Below are 16,633 nucleotides of genomic sequence, written 5' to 3' on the forward strand. Positions count from 1 at the left end.
TCCACAGGAGCAAATAATAGCCTTTTTTTTTTTTTCCTGCTGTCTATGCTTAAGACTATAATAGCCAGGATCTATTTAATGCATGGAATGACTGCAGCAGTGTGTAATATTTGAAACATGGGCCTGAGATAAGTCTCATCAGCAACAGGAATTGTTTACCAGACACAAATATCCCGTAGGTGTTAAATGAACACCAGGGACGAATGTACAAGTGACACAGAGAAAAGATTGTCCTGGGGTATTGCAAGCCAGGAGCACAGCTGTGAAATTGCTCTGGTATACACTGTCACTGCTAATAACATGAGCCTTTCAAATACACACATTAGAGTCCTCATGGCATTTGTAATTTGTTAAAACTCCCAATCTGTCACTTCATTCTGAGGACACAATGAGAAAGCAAGCCTGTACCCTACCTACTTGCACACACCTCGACTTACCAGTGCTTTTTACATGTTTTACAGCTCTTCTGATGAGACACTGAGCAGGTATTAAGGGGCAAGCAAGAATGAAAGTGATCTCTGTTGCTTGCACACTTAGAGCTACATTAGGGACAGCAGCACAGGCATGTCAAGGAAAATAGCATTTGGAGATTCCACACCAGCACATTCAGAAATACAGCAATTGTGTTTCAGGTGCAAATATAAACCACTGGCACCATTTAAATGAACTCTGTGTTTCTGAAATGCCAACTGTAAAAAAGTGCCGATATTTAATTTCGTTAGATATACTGCATCTGGTGTTTATGGCTTAGTGCTGTTGCCAGAGCGCCCCAGGAGCTTTGGTCTGGGAGCCAAGCCAGTGTCTACCAACTTAGTTGGACTACTGTGGATACACAAAGTTCCAATATTCCTCTGATTTAAAGCTTTCAGGCAGATTTTCAGAGACTTTTGTTTTATTTATAGCTAGCATGTGTGGAAAGAAATAAAACAGTCATTTAATATGCTGTGCAATTATGGGCCTATTTCTTCCAGTTTCACATTTCAGTAGCTTATTTTGAAGCACAGAGAATTGGAAATCTAGTTATTTCTAGTTTAACCATTCATACGTGGAAAGACACAAAGAAATTCAGTAAAGGAACGCCTTTCCACTGAAAAGGGAAAAGGCCAAATACAGTTTCATCACAAAAGCTGGACACTTACACTATTTATACAGATGGTCATCATAACTGTTACAGTAACATAACAGTTAAATATTTTTCCTTCTTCCACTCCTTATGGCACAGATTTATATCCTTCTGTTACAGGAAGTTCTGACTTGTCAATGAAAATGCCCTGGTGTTCTGATCCTTGAATATTTAAGATTCTTTTCTGCTTGAAAAAGAATTCTGTTAATTAAATTGACCAAAAAAATGTATGCCTCAGTCTAAAGAAAGTTAAACAGAATTAGTAAAAACTAAGAGTATATATTCCATCTTCAGGGAATATTTTAAGCATCTGTGTAGACAAAAATATTAAACAAAAGCATGCACAATTCTATTTTGCAGGGATGTGTAGGATGCTTGGTCATCTGCTGAAAATGTAAGGCTGCCAAATATCACAGATTCACACCTTGAGTCTGAAAATTGAGTTCACATGGCAAATCCATGCTTTTCTTGTGGTGTCTGCATTCCACTGGCCCTTCCTTTACCTACTACTCAGTTTTACACTTCACTGACTGCTAAGCTGGATTGCTTCACAGTTTTTGAATGAGCAGGGCCCTATTTTGCAAAGTCCCACTGACTGCCACAGAGCTGCTGGCAGGATACCTGACTGTATGCTTAACAGGTTTTCAGAATTGGGGAATATAAGAAAATTAAACTGTTTGGGAGATCAGGGCCCCTGCTCAAAGCCACTGGCATCAGGAAAAGGCATAAAATCGTGCAGTTCAGGGAAAATTCTTCCATTCTGAAAAAGTAATCAAAAGGAAAAATCCCTAAAGGCTGAACTTTTAGAGACCACCAGCTTATACTATGAAAAAAATCTGAGACTTCCATGAATATCTGACTTAATCAAATCCCTGCCATACTTTTAATTCGTATAAACCTGTTCTTTGTGTCTAATTAGCTGAGAGTGTAGGACTAGTGTTTCCCTAACTTAAAGGGTGGTTCAGATCAGGACCAAGGCAACAACAGTAAAACAAGGTTTCAGGCAATCTTGTTGGAAATCTTGCACTGATTCACCATCTTGCCACTCTCTGTTGCAGAGAACTTCATGGTGAGACCTGCTAGATAGTGCAAAAGTCATCATTATGGCTGTTGAGCCTGGCAGGAAATACATTTTTAGCACCTACTGGCAATTAGCAAGGTAACAAATAGAGCACTTTAAAAAGTTCAGAAACCTATGTAACATTAATGCTGTTTTCCATAGTGTTTCCTCAGATATAAAAATGATCTTTAAACTCTTCTATTATTTACTAGGTAGTTAGCCAATTATCAGGCATCCACTCAGATTTTTATGATTGAAATAGCAGTATAACTCTAGTGCCTTCACAGCTCAGAGCTTTGAGGCCCACACCTGGCTAAGACACAACATGACGTGTATGTCTATGACTGCAGCTTGTGTTGCTTTACCCGCCCCCAAACAGGCTAGCTAGCACAGGCATAAGTCACTGTGCTGATTATGGGAAAAGCATCACACTTTAAGATAGAGTCACGTCAAAAAAGCTGAAAAATACTCTGACTTTTTACCCTTACTAAATTACTTGCTTGCAGAGATGTCTTGCCAGTAAGCCTGAGCTACCTAGGCCAAAGGTAAACTAGTTAGCATTGCTGAGCTATGGTCACTCCTGTACACACACATCCTGTATGACAAAAGCTACATCACCTCTTTTACCTTGTGTTTTGATACTTTCATAGAATCATGGAATGGTTTGGGTTGGAAGGGACCTTAAAGATCATCTAGTTCCAACCCCGCTGCCATGGGCAGGGCCACCTTCCACCAGACCAGGTGCTCAAAGCCCCATCCAACCTGACCTTGAACTTTTCCAGGGAAGAAGGTGTTTGCAAACAGTATTTCACAGGACTCAACTTCTCTTGTTCTGTCTTATCTGTAAAACAGGCATAACCCTCATCTGTGTTTAAAACTTTATTTTCTAGGAGCACTTACACAGCAAAGTCCACTGCTTCCCTGCCTCTAAGGAGACATACACAACAGCCCTTGAAATTCTGGAGTATCTTTAATTCCTTCTTCCTTCCAATCTGCTGCCATTATTTAAAAATAATTTCCTCTTCATTTCTTCTGAAGGTCTTCAGGTTTTTTAAATGCAGATTCCTGCAGGCATAGCCGTTTGGAGAAGTTCTTTGAAAAGTATCTGTTGTCAATACCACATCAGTCATCATCTTGAAAGCCAAATGGATTTCTCAGAACTCCTGCTTGTTTAGCCATCTTTCTCTGTAGTTCTCCCAGTGGGACAGAATGAAGTTAAATTTAAACTAGGCTTTAAATTATTTAGTCAGAGATAAATGAGTTTGGAAAGTCATACTAGAGAATGATCACCCAGGGAAGTAGTCAAATATGATTTTGGGAGAGGAGGTGGGGGCAGGAAAAGGGAATTGACATGTCATATTAGGTATAGTAAAACCACAAATGTTATCAGTTCTGACAGTAAAAGGCACCAGCTACGCTTCCATTCTGATGGCGCAGAAAATAATTTCCTGCACAGTTAAGAATGGCATCCTCCCTCCTCAGAAGGAATCACACCCTAAGGGCACTGAAAAACCTGGTGAGCAGATTACCATGTTTTTAGGGGGACTACATTTTCCAAATAAAAGAACACACAGAACTTGTATTTACATTATTATCTTCGCATAATACTATAAGGGTGTCCTATAAGGGACAAAAGCTAACTAGAATAAAAAGGCTGCATTGATCTTACAGCTGCTTTTAACTCAACAGTGACACAGACAGGTTTCCTTGAGGAAAAGAGATTCAGATATAGCTAAATGAGAAAATACACCATAAACCAAAGATTATTCATATTCACCTGAAGAATAAAACATCTCAGTCGAATATTCCTCTTTATTTTATAGCCCTCTCTCTGCAGCCATCAGCAAGCACCATCATGCCATTGGATTTATCCCAACAGAAGCAGAGCAGTCCTGCAACTGCTTTCCTTGGACCAGTATTTCATAATTACCTTTTCAGAAAAACCCAGACGCTGCCCTAAAAGACTAGGAAAAAAATCCACTCCAGCTGATTAGAAAGGAACCACAACAAGCTAGGAGCTGAGGGAAGACACTCAGGGCTGGCACACACCAGCATCTCTGAGGGAAAAGGATGCTGGTATGGGCAACTCTCACACACCGGGCTTATTGTCCACTGTGTTGTGAACAGCTTGGGGTGACCTGCCTGCTGGGCGCTGGCCTTTTCATTTCCCAGGGATGACAGACAGTCCCAATCAGGCAGGAAAGCACCACGCTTGCACAGTGACGGTGACCAGCAAAAATGTTCTCCTCGGTGCACACGCATGGACATGACAGCAATAACCAGGAGTGCGCTTCTACGTGTGAGTGAGTGCACGCTGAGGCAGCAGTGACCTCTCTCAGACGCAGAGCAGAAATAAACACACTGTTACATCATACCAGCAATCATAAATTTCTGGGCTCAGTATCTCTCCCAGAAAGCTCCACTACAACACTACCCCCGGGGCAGAGGCACCGCTCCCCCTTTCCCAACACCGGGAGAGGCCTCGCCTCGCACCTCACCCCGTCCCGGACCCCCGAGGGAGCCAACGGCCCGACCCGCGGCTGGCGGGTACCCGCCGGCGCTCCCGCCGCCCCACCGCGCCTGCGCGCCCCCGCCCCGTCGCCACAGCAACGGCAGGCCGCGGGGCCGCAGCATGTCGCTGCCCGAGCCCCTGAGGAGGCGGCTGAGCTCCTTCAGCCGCACCGTCTTCACCGACAGCCACCCCACCGGCCCGCAGTACCCCGGCGACCGCGCAGGTAACGCGCGGCGGCTGGCCGGGCGGCGCGCCAGCAAAAAAAATGGCGGCGGGTGCGGCTGGAGGGAGGGGAAGCTTCGCGGGAATGGCGGCGGCAGCCGTCACCTGGCAGCCGTTGGGGCGGGGCCGTGCGCTGCTGCCGGTGCTACCCGCCCCGGGGAAGGGCCTTGAGGGCGTTGATCTCCCACCGGCGGGGTGTTCTCAGGCGTCTCCCCGTTCCCCCCCAGGCAGAGGGTAGCCGCCTCACACCCGCCCCCTTCCCCATCGTCGCCGGGCGGGAAGGCTGAGGTGCCGGTCCCAGAGCCCAGTCGCTCTCCTCCACATCAAGGGGCCCGGGAGACGCGCTCGGAGTAAGCCCGGCGACACCGGTGCCGGCCCAGCGGTGAAAAGCAGACGTCTTGTTTTCACCTGAAAAGATGTGGTCTCGTTTCACTGTCAGTCATATAGTGCGTCTTCGTGGATGTTGGCTGGGGTAAAACTATAGCGATTGCTCCATCACCCTGCTATTCACGTGTTGCAGGCCTGAGACAGGCTTCCATCAAATATTAAAACCTGTTTTAAAAGCAGGTACGGACAACACTCTACACCTGCCTTTACAGCTTACTAAGTGAGTTTGTGTAAAATATTGCAGATAAAATCCATGGTTACTCACACACCGGGCACTCTGTCTGTGCCCAAATAAGAAGTAAAAATTACTTCGGGCAAACACAGAACAACTAAAAGAACTGAGCTGTTGTTTCAAGCTCAGTAGTCCTGCCCAGTTTGGACACCAAATGCTTAAAGCATGAAGAGGTGTATTAAGCTAGAGTTAGGTAGCAAAAACTCAACTTGCAATACATCAGCTTTCTCTTTATTTTTCCAAGTCTGTCATAATGACCAGTAACTGTGCCTTCATCATAACTGCCAGTGAAGCTTGCAGGCCGACACACACCCGTTTCATACCCTTAGATGACAGTAGCCATGAAAATAAACACAGTCTGTCTACATAGAAAGGCTATATTCATTTTAGCTTGGAAAGGATTTATCAGTTATTAAAATTATCAAAAAGTCATTTCAAGACAGGAATATTCATTTTGTGTGGTTAAACTGCTAACACTTACTAGTTACTAATTCTTCATTTCTCAAACACCACAAATATTTTTCTTAACTCCAGGAATAGCTTCTATTTTTAGTCATTTCTTTTCCATTTCCCATTATGAGAACTCCTGTGTGAATATCCAACCTACTGAAACCAATTGCAAATGTACCAGTAACTTCTTGGGAGATCAGTATTTCAAAAGTCAACTTTACACATACATACCTTAGCAAGTTGCTCTAGCATCAAAGAATTTGCCATCACAATACTGTCTGGATTTTCAATTAATTTTAGCAGTCCCAGAAAATAAGCATTAGTTCAGTTTAGGGATAGATGAATTAGAATTGGCTTATGTTGCTAAACAGTCATCCAAAACACAGTTTTAAAATTTGAGCAGAAGTTACAAATCCAATACTATATCAATGAAACCTTTAACTTATCTAAAACATTGTCATCACAATTCGAATTAAAGCCCTTGGCTTCTGTTTTTAAGTAATATGGCCATGAACCATTAAATTTTCATCTAATACATATAGAGCAGAAACATAACTACATGTAAGTGGATGGTCATGTTATTTTGAAAGATAGAACAATGGCTTAGAATTGTATCTCGATGCCCTCCAGAGTCCTGGTGTTTAAGAGATTAATTCGTTAGTACAGCAGGGTCAATTTTAGGAAGATGAAACTGCGTTTGAGGTACCTATAGATTTTCATTCCTTTGCAGATGTAAGGAAGTGTTGATGCTTAAAAATAGGGTTATTGAAAATATACATATATATATATATATTGGTTGTCTTGCGTCTTCTATTTCAGTATAATACATCCCTGCCCCTCACACCCTACTACTTTTAAGGTCTATCCCAGTTCCATTCCCATATCCTCCTCCCTTCCCACCTAGTTAGTAGGTGAATACTTCTGCAACTGGCATAAAGGCTTCTTCTGGAAGAGACTACCAGGCTGCTTGTGGCTGGACTGGAAACAGGGATGCCAGACAAGATGGAACAAAGACAGGTATGAGTGGTTAGAAGACATGGAAAGAGAAGGCAGTGTCAGAAAAGAGGTGCTGGAAGTGAGACAGACTGTTTAGACTAATTTTCAGTGGAATATCACCATTTTGCCAGGGGCACAGGACTTGAATACAAACATCAGATCCCAGTAAATACTTTCTAAACTTGCTCAGGTAGCACCAAGTGAAAATGTGCCTACAGACTTTGAGGAAAACATGAGAAAGGGCACTGTTGGTATTTGAAGTAAAGCAGATGCAATGTCACTTAACTAGTATATGGTGATGAAACCATCTATTAAAAATGAATGATTCCCTTAAAATGCCCTTTTAAGCTTTTCCTTGTTTTAAGTCTAATCTTTAGGTCTGTTATAAAATCCTAAATACAGAATTTACCGTCTGTGTGTTGGAGTCCAATATTTGCTTTTCTTTACATTGTATGAATGCATTTTGTTCTCTCCAGTCTTTAAACGGTAAGTTTTAGTTTGACACATATTTGAAATCATTAGCTCTTAAGAACTAAAAGAACTACTGGCTTCTTGCAGCATCGTTTCCATCCAAATGTTTAAATAAAGATTGAAAATGAAGAGTGGGCAATGCAAACCTGCTCTCTAGCAGTGAGTCTTTACTCAGGAGGGTCATCTACAAAATAACAATAATCCAGTATGTACTTATTTAAACTTTGACCATTCTCTTAGGAACAGCAATGAAATAACCACTAACTCTTTCTACAATGTCAGTATACAGCGCTGTTTGAGCTAAGCCTATCAGTTAAAGACTGTGGACTAATCCATAAATCACCGGGTAATCAACAATCAGACACTCGAATATATGACTAAGTGATAAAAATTCCGTGTCCTATAGACTGAAAGTTGCATTAGATTCCAGGAAATGTTGTAACTCAAGATAGGGTAAGAAGTTTTCCTCTGGATATATAAAAATATTTTTCTTAATGTTTGAGTGGAAAAGTGTTAATGCCCTGCTGGAAGCTAAGATGGAGCAGTATCTTTCATATTTAAGGAAGGGAAGTATGGGACAAACTACAAGTGACAAAGACTTCTCTCTGTCTACAGATAATGAAATAGTTTCCAGTTTACCTCTGCAGATGTCGCTCTATTTCAATGTCTATTTTTTCCCATTTTGGTGGCTCAGCACAGTTATCGTGCTCCATCTGAAGGTGAGTCCTGAAGGAAAGTGATGGTTTGCAAATGTAATATGTTTCTGATCAAACACCTCCTAATACTGAGGTAGAGCTCACTGGAGTTACACATTGTTAGATTTATTTGGGAATTCCCCAAAACTGAAGGTTCAAGAGTATTTGAAAGCCAATACAACACTGTCAGCTTACAGTAACATACAGTGTCTCGATTTATACCACAAACAACGTGTTAGGAAACAGCACAGCAGAAACTTTTCCTCCCTTCTTCCCTCTAGTATCCAGTCTTGTCAGATTACTACAAGTTCATCCTGGTCACAATCATGATCCTGGCCTCTCTAATAGAGGTCATTCGACTCTACCTGGGATACATGGGCAATCTGCAGGAGAAGGTATGTTACCGCATGTACAGATTAATTTGTTCTGAAGAGCTTTTTGGAGTTTAGTGTAAGTAAAGTGATTTAGCAGTTCATCTAAGAGATTTAAGTTGAGGGTATGGTTATTTCTCTTGTTACAGTCTCTGTCTATTTCCATTGGCATCAGCTTCCACTTAATTTGTGCATTCCAAGAAATTTTCCCTCAGAAGAGAGCCCTCTCGCTCCCTAAAACAGTTTTGTCAGAAAAAAAAAAAAAGTATGTTTAAAAACACAGTATATGGAAATACTATACTAATACATACAATACACCTCACTGACATTTCACATTATGTGCTGGCTTTTGGAAGATTTAAAAAAAAACCAAAAAGTTTCTTCACAAGATTTTGGATTTTTTTCACCTCCAACTGCCAGTTTCTTAATAGATGATGTCTCCCCATATAGGTGCCTGAGCTAGCTGGGTTTTGGCTCCTGAGTCTCCTCCTGCAGTTGCCAACAATTCTCTTCCTGCTGTTTAATGAAGGCCTGAAAATTCAGCCACTGGAGCGAGCAGTGCATATCATCTTTGCCCTTTTCCTCACCTTCCAAGTCATTGCAGCCTTTGTCACCCTGAAAAGAATGGTGAACAAACTGGCAACTCACTTCCACCTTAATGAATTTGACCAGCTGGAGGAACATCCTGTGCCAGATTTTTACAGCCTGGGTAAAGAAGAGAGAGCAGTTTCCATGGCTGGTAGGGGCTCCCGTGCTGGCTGGAGATCACACATGGAGGGCCTGAGAAGCTAACAGGGGTGGGCCTCATGTTGCTACAGCTCTGTTTCCATTTTGTTGGGTCATTCTTTCCTTTCCTACATCAGAGATGTTAAAAAATAGATCTTGCTTAAGAGCGAACATTAAACCTCAGAGATTGGAGCTCCACTCTGCAAGGAAAATCAAATTCAATTACATAACTGGCTTGAGTGGACGATTTGTGGACCGTTACCGCATAGCATACCAACAGAGCAGATGTGGTGTTTTTTACATTTTATAAAATCAAGGTATTTAAAAAAAAAACCCCACAAACAAAACAGAAGCCATTTGTCTTCGCTATTTCCACAGAATTGTTTTGTTTACAATAAATCTTTTATACATGTTTTTATTTGTGTTGATACCAGTTTTCTCTCTATTTTTCCAGATACATTGCATGTATTTAATGTCAGGTACCTTAGTTAAGCAAAAAACAACCCCAAACAAATAAGAAATCTTGAGGCCCAGAAACAACAACGATAGAGTGAACAAAGACTACAGTTTCAGAGATGGCCAGCCAGATAATTCCAGCACTAGGAATTCCTCACTAATAAACTAGGGATGGAATTTTAAAAATATTCCTTTCTCAAAACTCCTACACTCATTTTTGGCTTAGCTAAGTTTTAACTATGAAGCCATTCAAACAGAGTGGTGCAATTTTCTCAAACAGAGGATTCAATAAGTCATCAGTAACAAAATTATAGCCATTAAAAAAATTGGTTTGTGTCACTGAAAGGCAGAGCCTTTTCTCACAAGCCAGGGCATACACCAAGATTTTCTCATTCCTGTTATTTTTATTAAAGTCTAGATCTTCTCCAGTTTCAGTAGTGGTTAAAAGTTCACTTTTTCTGTCAAGGAGGGACAGGGAACATAAGTCAAAATAAATTTTTGATATGAATCCTTTGAGTCTTCAGCAGGGCAAGAGTTACCAGCTTTGAGAGCTGGCACAAAAATCCAAACTGCTCAAAGGAACATAAAGAAGATGGGTCTAACATGAAAAAGGCAAGTATGCTTAAAGCTGCTGCATATTTAAAAGTTATAGGAAAATAACTTATTATTTATATTTTTTCAAATTATAGAAAAATAACTCTGACTCTAGTGAAAAGAAGGCATTAGCTTTGTTTTATACTAAAATGGTTTGTTTTCTTTTTGATCCATGAGTGAATGATACAATTCTACCAAATTCCCTTTTCATTTTGTTATTATGAAGCATATATTATCAGAGCACATACCCCTTTGTTTTTAAACAAACTTACTGGCTTGAATTGGCTTTTGAGCAGAAAAAGGATTTCTCTAAGAGCGTCTCTAAGAGTGTCTTTAAGAGGTAATATAAAACATTTAGAGCCCCATATTCAGAGCCTGCAAGAGAGACTGAGGTTTAAGCAGAAGTTACATCATTTGAAAAACACTTCTACAGCATTAGAAATTCCTTGTGAAAACATTCTTAACTGATGCAGTGGGAACATTGCACATATTTTTATGTCAACCACAACTACTCTACTGGAGAGTGCCAAGGTCAGGGCTGATGAGCTACAGGAGAAGCTTGGCAGGATCCATTAGGGTACAGGTAACGGCATAATGGGTCCTGACAGACCAAACAGTAACATCCAATACCTCGGAGCCTGTCTTCTGATTGTGAACTTTAAGTCGGGTGTCTTACTGCCTCAGTAGCCAGAGAGAGCTGCCCCTTCCTGCCCAGGTATGGTGGCACTAATACAAAGGCTGCCATTCGTGGCCACGGGTGTCAGGCAGACCTCCAAGGAGCTCACATCCACCACTGAGAAAACTTGGGTGTTAGAAAAGTACAGGCTAACAGTGCAGTATGGAAGCTGAGCACTGCCAGTTTTCAGCACCTTCCGATAGTTTGTCTAAGAGAACATACACGTTAAGAGAAAGCAGTATCTTTTCCATAAGTAGAGCAGCTCTGAGTCTGCCCTTGATATCATTGATAAGGACAAGCACTGGGACAGCTTAGAAGTGACACTGGAGCAGTTGCCATCCCTCCTGCTCCGCATGTAGCTTGCCTGTTCCCCTTATTGAAAGGCTGCAGTGGGAGACTAGTAGAGAAGTAGAGTGAGATGGTACAGTAAGCCAAGCTCTGAGGAGATAGAGTGATTACCTGTAGTAATCAAATATCTTGCCTTAACTAGAAAAAGGCCTATCCTGTGGTTTTCTTTCCTGTATCGCCTTAAAAAGTTTAAAACTTAAACTCTTCTGTGAGATTAACAATGTAATAGGTGGGAAGGTTTTTAACACCCAAGTACATCAAAATACAACAAAGCTGGAAGAAAGTCAACCATACATCAATGCCGGCAACAAGGAACTGGCTTCCAGGCTAAAGCCATGAGATACGATTCAAAATCCTTGCTTTTAATGATAAGGAAATCATGCACTTGGAAGATCAAATTGCCATGCAAGACAATCATCAGGAGCAAAAGATGCAGGGACAGACAGCTCTTTGCTGGAGAGAATGTCAATAAGGCAATACAGGAAATAGAATTCAGAGAAACACACTTAGAAATAGAGTTGCCTGGAAATGCTTAAGCTAGAATCCAGACTGTGATGTAAGGCTTCAGCAATATATTTGATAAACACACAATCTCTGCATTCTCTCTGCTCAGTCTTCCTAACAGACCTGCTAGTCTATTTTTAATTTCATCATTACCAGCTTAAACATTTAATTATGAAGAAAGTTTGCAAGCACCTAGAACTCACATTCAGCACCTACAGCTGCAGTTTTCCCATGAGTTTCCTACTCATAGACAAGAAAATTACAGTATCACCCAGGAAATCAGAACAACAAATGAAGAATCACACTGAAACTTTCCTTCAGTTTCCAAATTTCACAAGAACCAGCAAGACGTCAAACAAGCAGAAAATATACTAGTCACCTGTAACAATCAAGTTTCAGACATAAAAAAAGCAAACTTTGGAACAGAAACTTTCTATAAGCATGTTGGGGGAAAAAAAATCAAAATACGTAAGAAAATGGGAAAAACTACAGAAAGTACTTGCACAGTAAATATAAGTGAGAGAATAAATGGAGTCACTTTTTAGCATCAAGAGCAAAGCAGCAATAATGGCATTAATGTTTTAAAGAAAATAATGTGAAAGCTTAGTTCATTTTTAATGAAGTAATTCAGGAATAATAAACAGAACAGACTGGAAGCAGTGAAAGGTATGTGAGAACTTCAAAGGGGCACAACAGGAAAGCTATTAGTCCTTGGTAAATCCTATCCCTCCTGTACTCAGATAGCCATGAGCAGGTATGTTGTCCCATAACAGGAAGAACATACTCATCTTGCAGTGCAAAGTATTAATGAGTAGAACATAAGAATTTAAGATTAATCAAAGCACGTGTTTGGGGAGTGAGGGAGTCTGGTGTTCCCACGCCCCTACAGAACAGGTGGAAGGGAACTCAAGAGCACTGGAAACTAGTGGAATTTCACTGAACAGCATCTAGACAGTTTTGAACACAAACTCTGCAATAGCAGCTTTTTGCCACACTAGGGTTTGTGCAGCAAAAACCACAAAAACATATTTTTTGACGATCTATATAGTTACCAATAGCTCTCCCTTCACGAGCAAGATCTTTGGCTGGCAAAAGTCTATGTACAGAACTCAGTTATTTTATTTCACCAAGTTTACTGTTAGGAAAGCCAACAGCCAATTTTAAAGAAAATGTGTACCAACATGTTTCCTTTAACTGAAGAAAAGAAATGAAGAATGGGCATATTATCTTAAAATGCTCTTTTTTAGGTTGCTGATCAATTTGAAGATGAGATCTATTTTGTGTTCAAGGGCATAGTTGCCAAGTTCTTAATACCTGAATGTAGCATGTGTTCCTTGTCTAAAATAGATTTTGTAAAAGGATTTTTTTTTTTTTTATAGTTGCAGGACTTCCAAGAAGGGGGAATTGAATTTGGAAAAGGCTTCAATTATGTACCTTACTCAAGCAGATCTCAAAGCAGACATGAGATAAGGCACAGATTTGATAAAAAACAGACAATTGATAAAAAAGGGGGTGCAGCATTAACCTTTCTATATCAACAATTCACTCTTTCAGATTCCTGAAAGAATTGTGCCCAAAGGAATGAAATCATACATTTCACTCTTGCCTTCATCTCTCATAAACTAGACTAGACTTAGTGTTAATCTTTAAATAGTTAATGAAGCAGGTAGAATTGGCATCATTACACGGTCTGATAAGATAGTCAATAGTAACATTAGATAGCTGGGTAAGGCTGCAGAGATCATTTATTTTGAAAAGCAAATTTTGTTTCTCCAGGACAAAGATCAGATGGCAGCAATTAAAAAGGACTTTGTTCAGAGCTTTGAATAAAGCAGAGATAATAAAGAGGTCTTCCATAGGAGGCAGGCAAAGCAGTAGATAAGGGTCAGCTGATAAGACCAACAAGGATTTAAACTATAAGAGAATAAATAGGTTCAAGAACTGTAACACTGAGGGAAAATGAGTATTTTGATGATTGATGCCACTGAAGGAGCCCCTGGGTACACGAAGCAGAGTTTTTATTAAAAGGAAATAAATGTGCAAAATTACTAGCTTGAAATCTTACAGGGATTCAGAGGAAACATTATTCCCCCAGCAATGCAGCAGCCTACAGGACACAGTTCCACATTCATTAAATACATGCAACTTTTGTAGCCTGTTGTGAAAAAAACCCACTTTCTTCTTCAGACAATCCAAGGTTTGAAGGCAATAAAAATATAGTCCCTGGGAAGCACATACTAGACAAGAAACATGAGCACAACAGAGAAACCGTAGAAACAAACAAACAAATCTGGCAGGCAGCTGCAGGCGCAACCATGCTAAGACCTGTGGCTTCCACAGTGAATTTGGGAAATACTATCAACTTCCTGGAGAGCTGCCTCGAACATCCAGTGTTAACAGAGGAGTTCCTGCAGTCTGTGAAAGAAACCACTGTTGCTCTTTAAGGGATAGAAACGACCCTTCTTTATTCACACTGGTAGACCCATGCTGTTCTCAAGTAAAAAATTCAAGCAAAAATGCTTGAATACTCTTTAGTTACCACAGTCTCAATTTATTGAAAACAAGTCATAAGCTGAATTCATTAATGTGAGAAGAGTATCAGGCATACCTATTTCTAATCACTTGTACTGCTAATGCCAGGGGAGATTTATTTCTTAATACTTTACACAGAGCAAGCTTATGGAAGGCTGGAGCTTTGAACAGAACCTCTTATCCCACCCATGCAGCTACTAGTCCCCAGTTGCTTAAAGAGGAACCTACTGCTTACGTCAATCCAGAGCAATTCCTATCAATCAAAGTGTTTGAGTGCCTGTTTGAATTACAGAAAGGATTTTAGCATGGATGTCTGTTGTCTCTTTGTTTTGCCCTTGACCCCATGGTCTTTTGTAGAGGAAATACAGAAGTTATCACAAGATTAATACTTTCAAGAGCACATCACAAGGTACCTGAGTACGCGTGCAACTGCAGGATATTCATATAAAAGTCAACGATTAAAATATATAGCTGAAGGATTCTGTATTTGATTTATTTCTTTGTTTTTAAAAAGCTGCAGTTTGAAGTGAAATCTTGCCACAACCAGAAATGTTACAAATCCTCCCTTTGTAAAGCAACTGAGAGTGGTTGAACAAGTCTTTGAACAATGACTTCACTTTGAAAATCTTGAAGAAACTTAAAGCTCACCCCTTTTTCTTTTTTTTTTTTTTTCTCCAAATGATTCAGCATGGTTAGCAGAGCATGTTTAAAAACATGGTGCAGGGGGAAGTATTTTGTCAAGGATCTTCCAATAGTCATACAAACTATTCCAGCTGCCTATGCAGAAATACCAGAATTAATGGGAGCAGAAAATCCTCAGCACACAGCAGAGGCTTTACTGGAGGCATCCCCAATATTCTGAGTGCCTCAAATGCAGTGACAAGTGGCTCAGAGTGTCCTGAAGCACAGCATTATTTTTTCTCTCTGAAACAAGAGACTGTGATGATGCAAGTTTCAAGGCTATCGTGCTGCTAAAAACACACCTCCAAAAGTTATTAGCATCTTTTATCCAAGACAAAGCTATGCTCCTAGGAAAAAATAACTGGTTGTTGGTTGCTTACCTCAGGCTTCACCTGAAAGCCACAGCCATTTATAAAGATCAACACCACCCTGAGAAGTCACCTCCAGAAGACTTTACTGTAGAGGGGAAAAGGATTAAATAACCTCAGGTTGCACCCACCCTGGCTGGGAGCAACTTCAAGAGTATCTCACAGCCCTGACTGAAAGAACACAAAAATCAGAATCAATGGGTTGAATGGGGACAGCTGTTTGGGATGCCCTGAGTGTAACTTTGGCTGATTAGCAGGTATCTCCTCACACCCATGAAATGCATGGGCACTTGATAAGGAGCAGCAACAGCAGACAATGCAGGACTGTCCTGGTGAACCACTGGGGTGTGCCACATCAAAGAGCACGTGATGAGAACAATTATGCTCAGCTGATGTGTCCCACCAAAAAGAAACCACACAATTTTGACATTAGGCAGTGATTTTCTTTCCTCTTCTATTTAAAACAATTGCACCAAAAGAAATAAGGGTTAGTCTTGTGCTGCTAGGCACTAAAATACTAGTACTCTGTGCCTGCAAACATGTATAATCCCCAAACAGGAAAGCAACCCCCTCCACCTCTATGCCATATCTCCAGTCCTATGATAAGAATAACAAGCAAGAAAATGAGCACTTCTTGCTTACATATACACATGAATTTTTAGCCAGTGAGAGGGATTATTAAATATTCATTTATTCAAAATTGAAAGTGTTCTCATCTGCCAAAAAAAATCACAGCTTGTCCAGTTATTTGATAGAGCTGCTTTGATTGATAGCAGAAACAACATGTTTCTCCTGCCCAAAGGCACTTGCTCCCGTGTGATAGCACCCTTGTAGAAGAGCATCAGCACAGTGCAATCTGTATTTATCTAAACAAAGAGACAGTGTCCTTTTACAATCACCTTGACCCCACTCCTGATTGTGTGGCAGGGCCTGAGAATTTAAAACTGTTATTTTATGCAGTTTTACTTAAGAACTAGCTGCAACCTGTGCCCTAGGAAAGGTAGGATCTTGTCACCAGGCTTGCATGCCGTGTTGGACAGGCATTGGCAAGTAAACAGCACTGAAATCATGCAGGTTAGCATTCTCCATATGTGCAAACGCACATGCTGATCTGTACCCCATGCACAGGGAGATTGGCTCATATAGTTGTTCTCTGCTCTTTCACCCCTCCCATCAGTAACAGAAATCTTTCTGTGTTGTCGACTTTGGAGAATGTTGAATTTTTCCTC

At 40.8% G+C, this 16,633-nt stretch overlaps 1 protein-coding gene across 2 annotated transcripts; it reads left to right on the top strand.

The window, feature by feature from the left end:
• Positions 1-4,786: 4,786 nt before the first annotated feature.
• TMEM17 (transmembrane protein 17) lies at positions 4,787-9,648 on the top strand. Of its 2 annotated transcripts, XM_074927228.1 has the most exons (4): positions 4,787-4,918; positions 8,069-8,172; positions 8,430-8,543; positions 8,970-9,648. In XM_074927228.1, the coding sequence occupies exons 1-4, from the start codon at positions 4,816-4,818 to the stop codon at positions 9,309-9,311; spliced, it is 663 nt and encodes a 220-aa protein (XP_074783329.1). In that variant the 5' UTR covers positions 4,787-4,815; the 3' UTR covers positions 9,312-9,648. The 2 variants fall into 2 exon arrangements, with proteins under 2 accessions (XP_074783329.1, XP_074783319.1); XM_074927218.1 differs by lacking the exon at positions 4,787-4,918 and having other exon boundaries at positions 7,019-8,172.
• Positions 9,649-16,633: the final 6,985 nt, after the last annotated feature.

Source organism: Athene noctua, chromosome 1 (genome assembly GCF_965140245.1).
Source record: "Athene noctua chromosome 1, bAthNoc1.hap1.1, whole genome shotgun sequence".
In the NCBI taxonomy this organism is placed as follows: domain Eukaryota; kingdom Metazoa; phylum Chordata; class Aves; order Strigiformes; family Strigidae; genus Athene; species Athene noctua.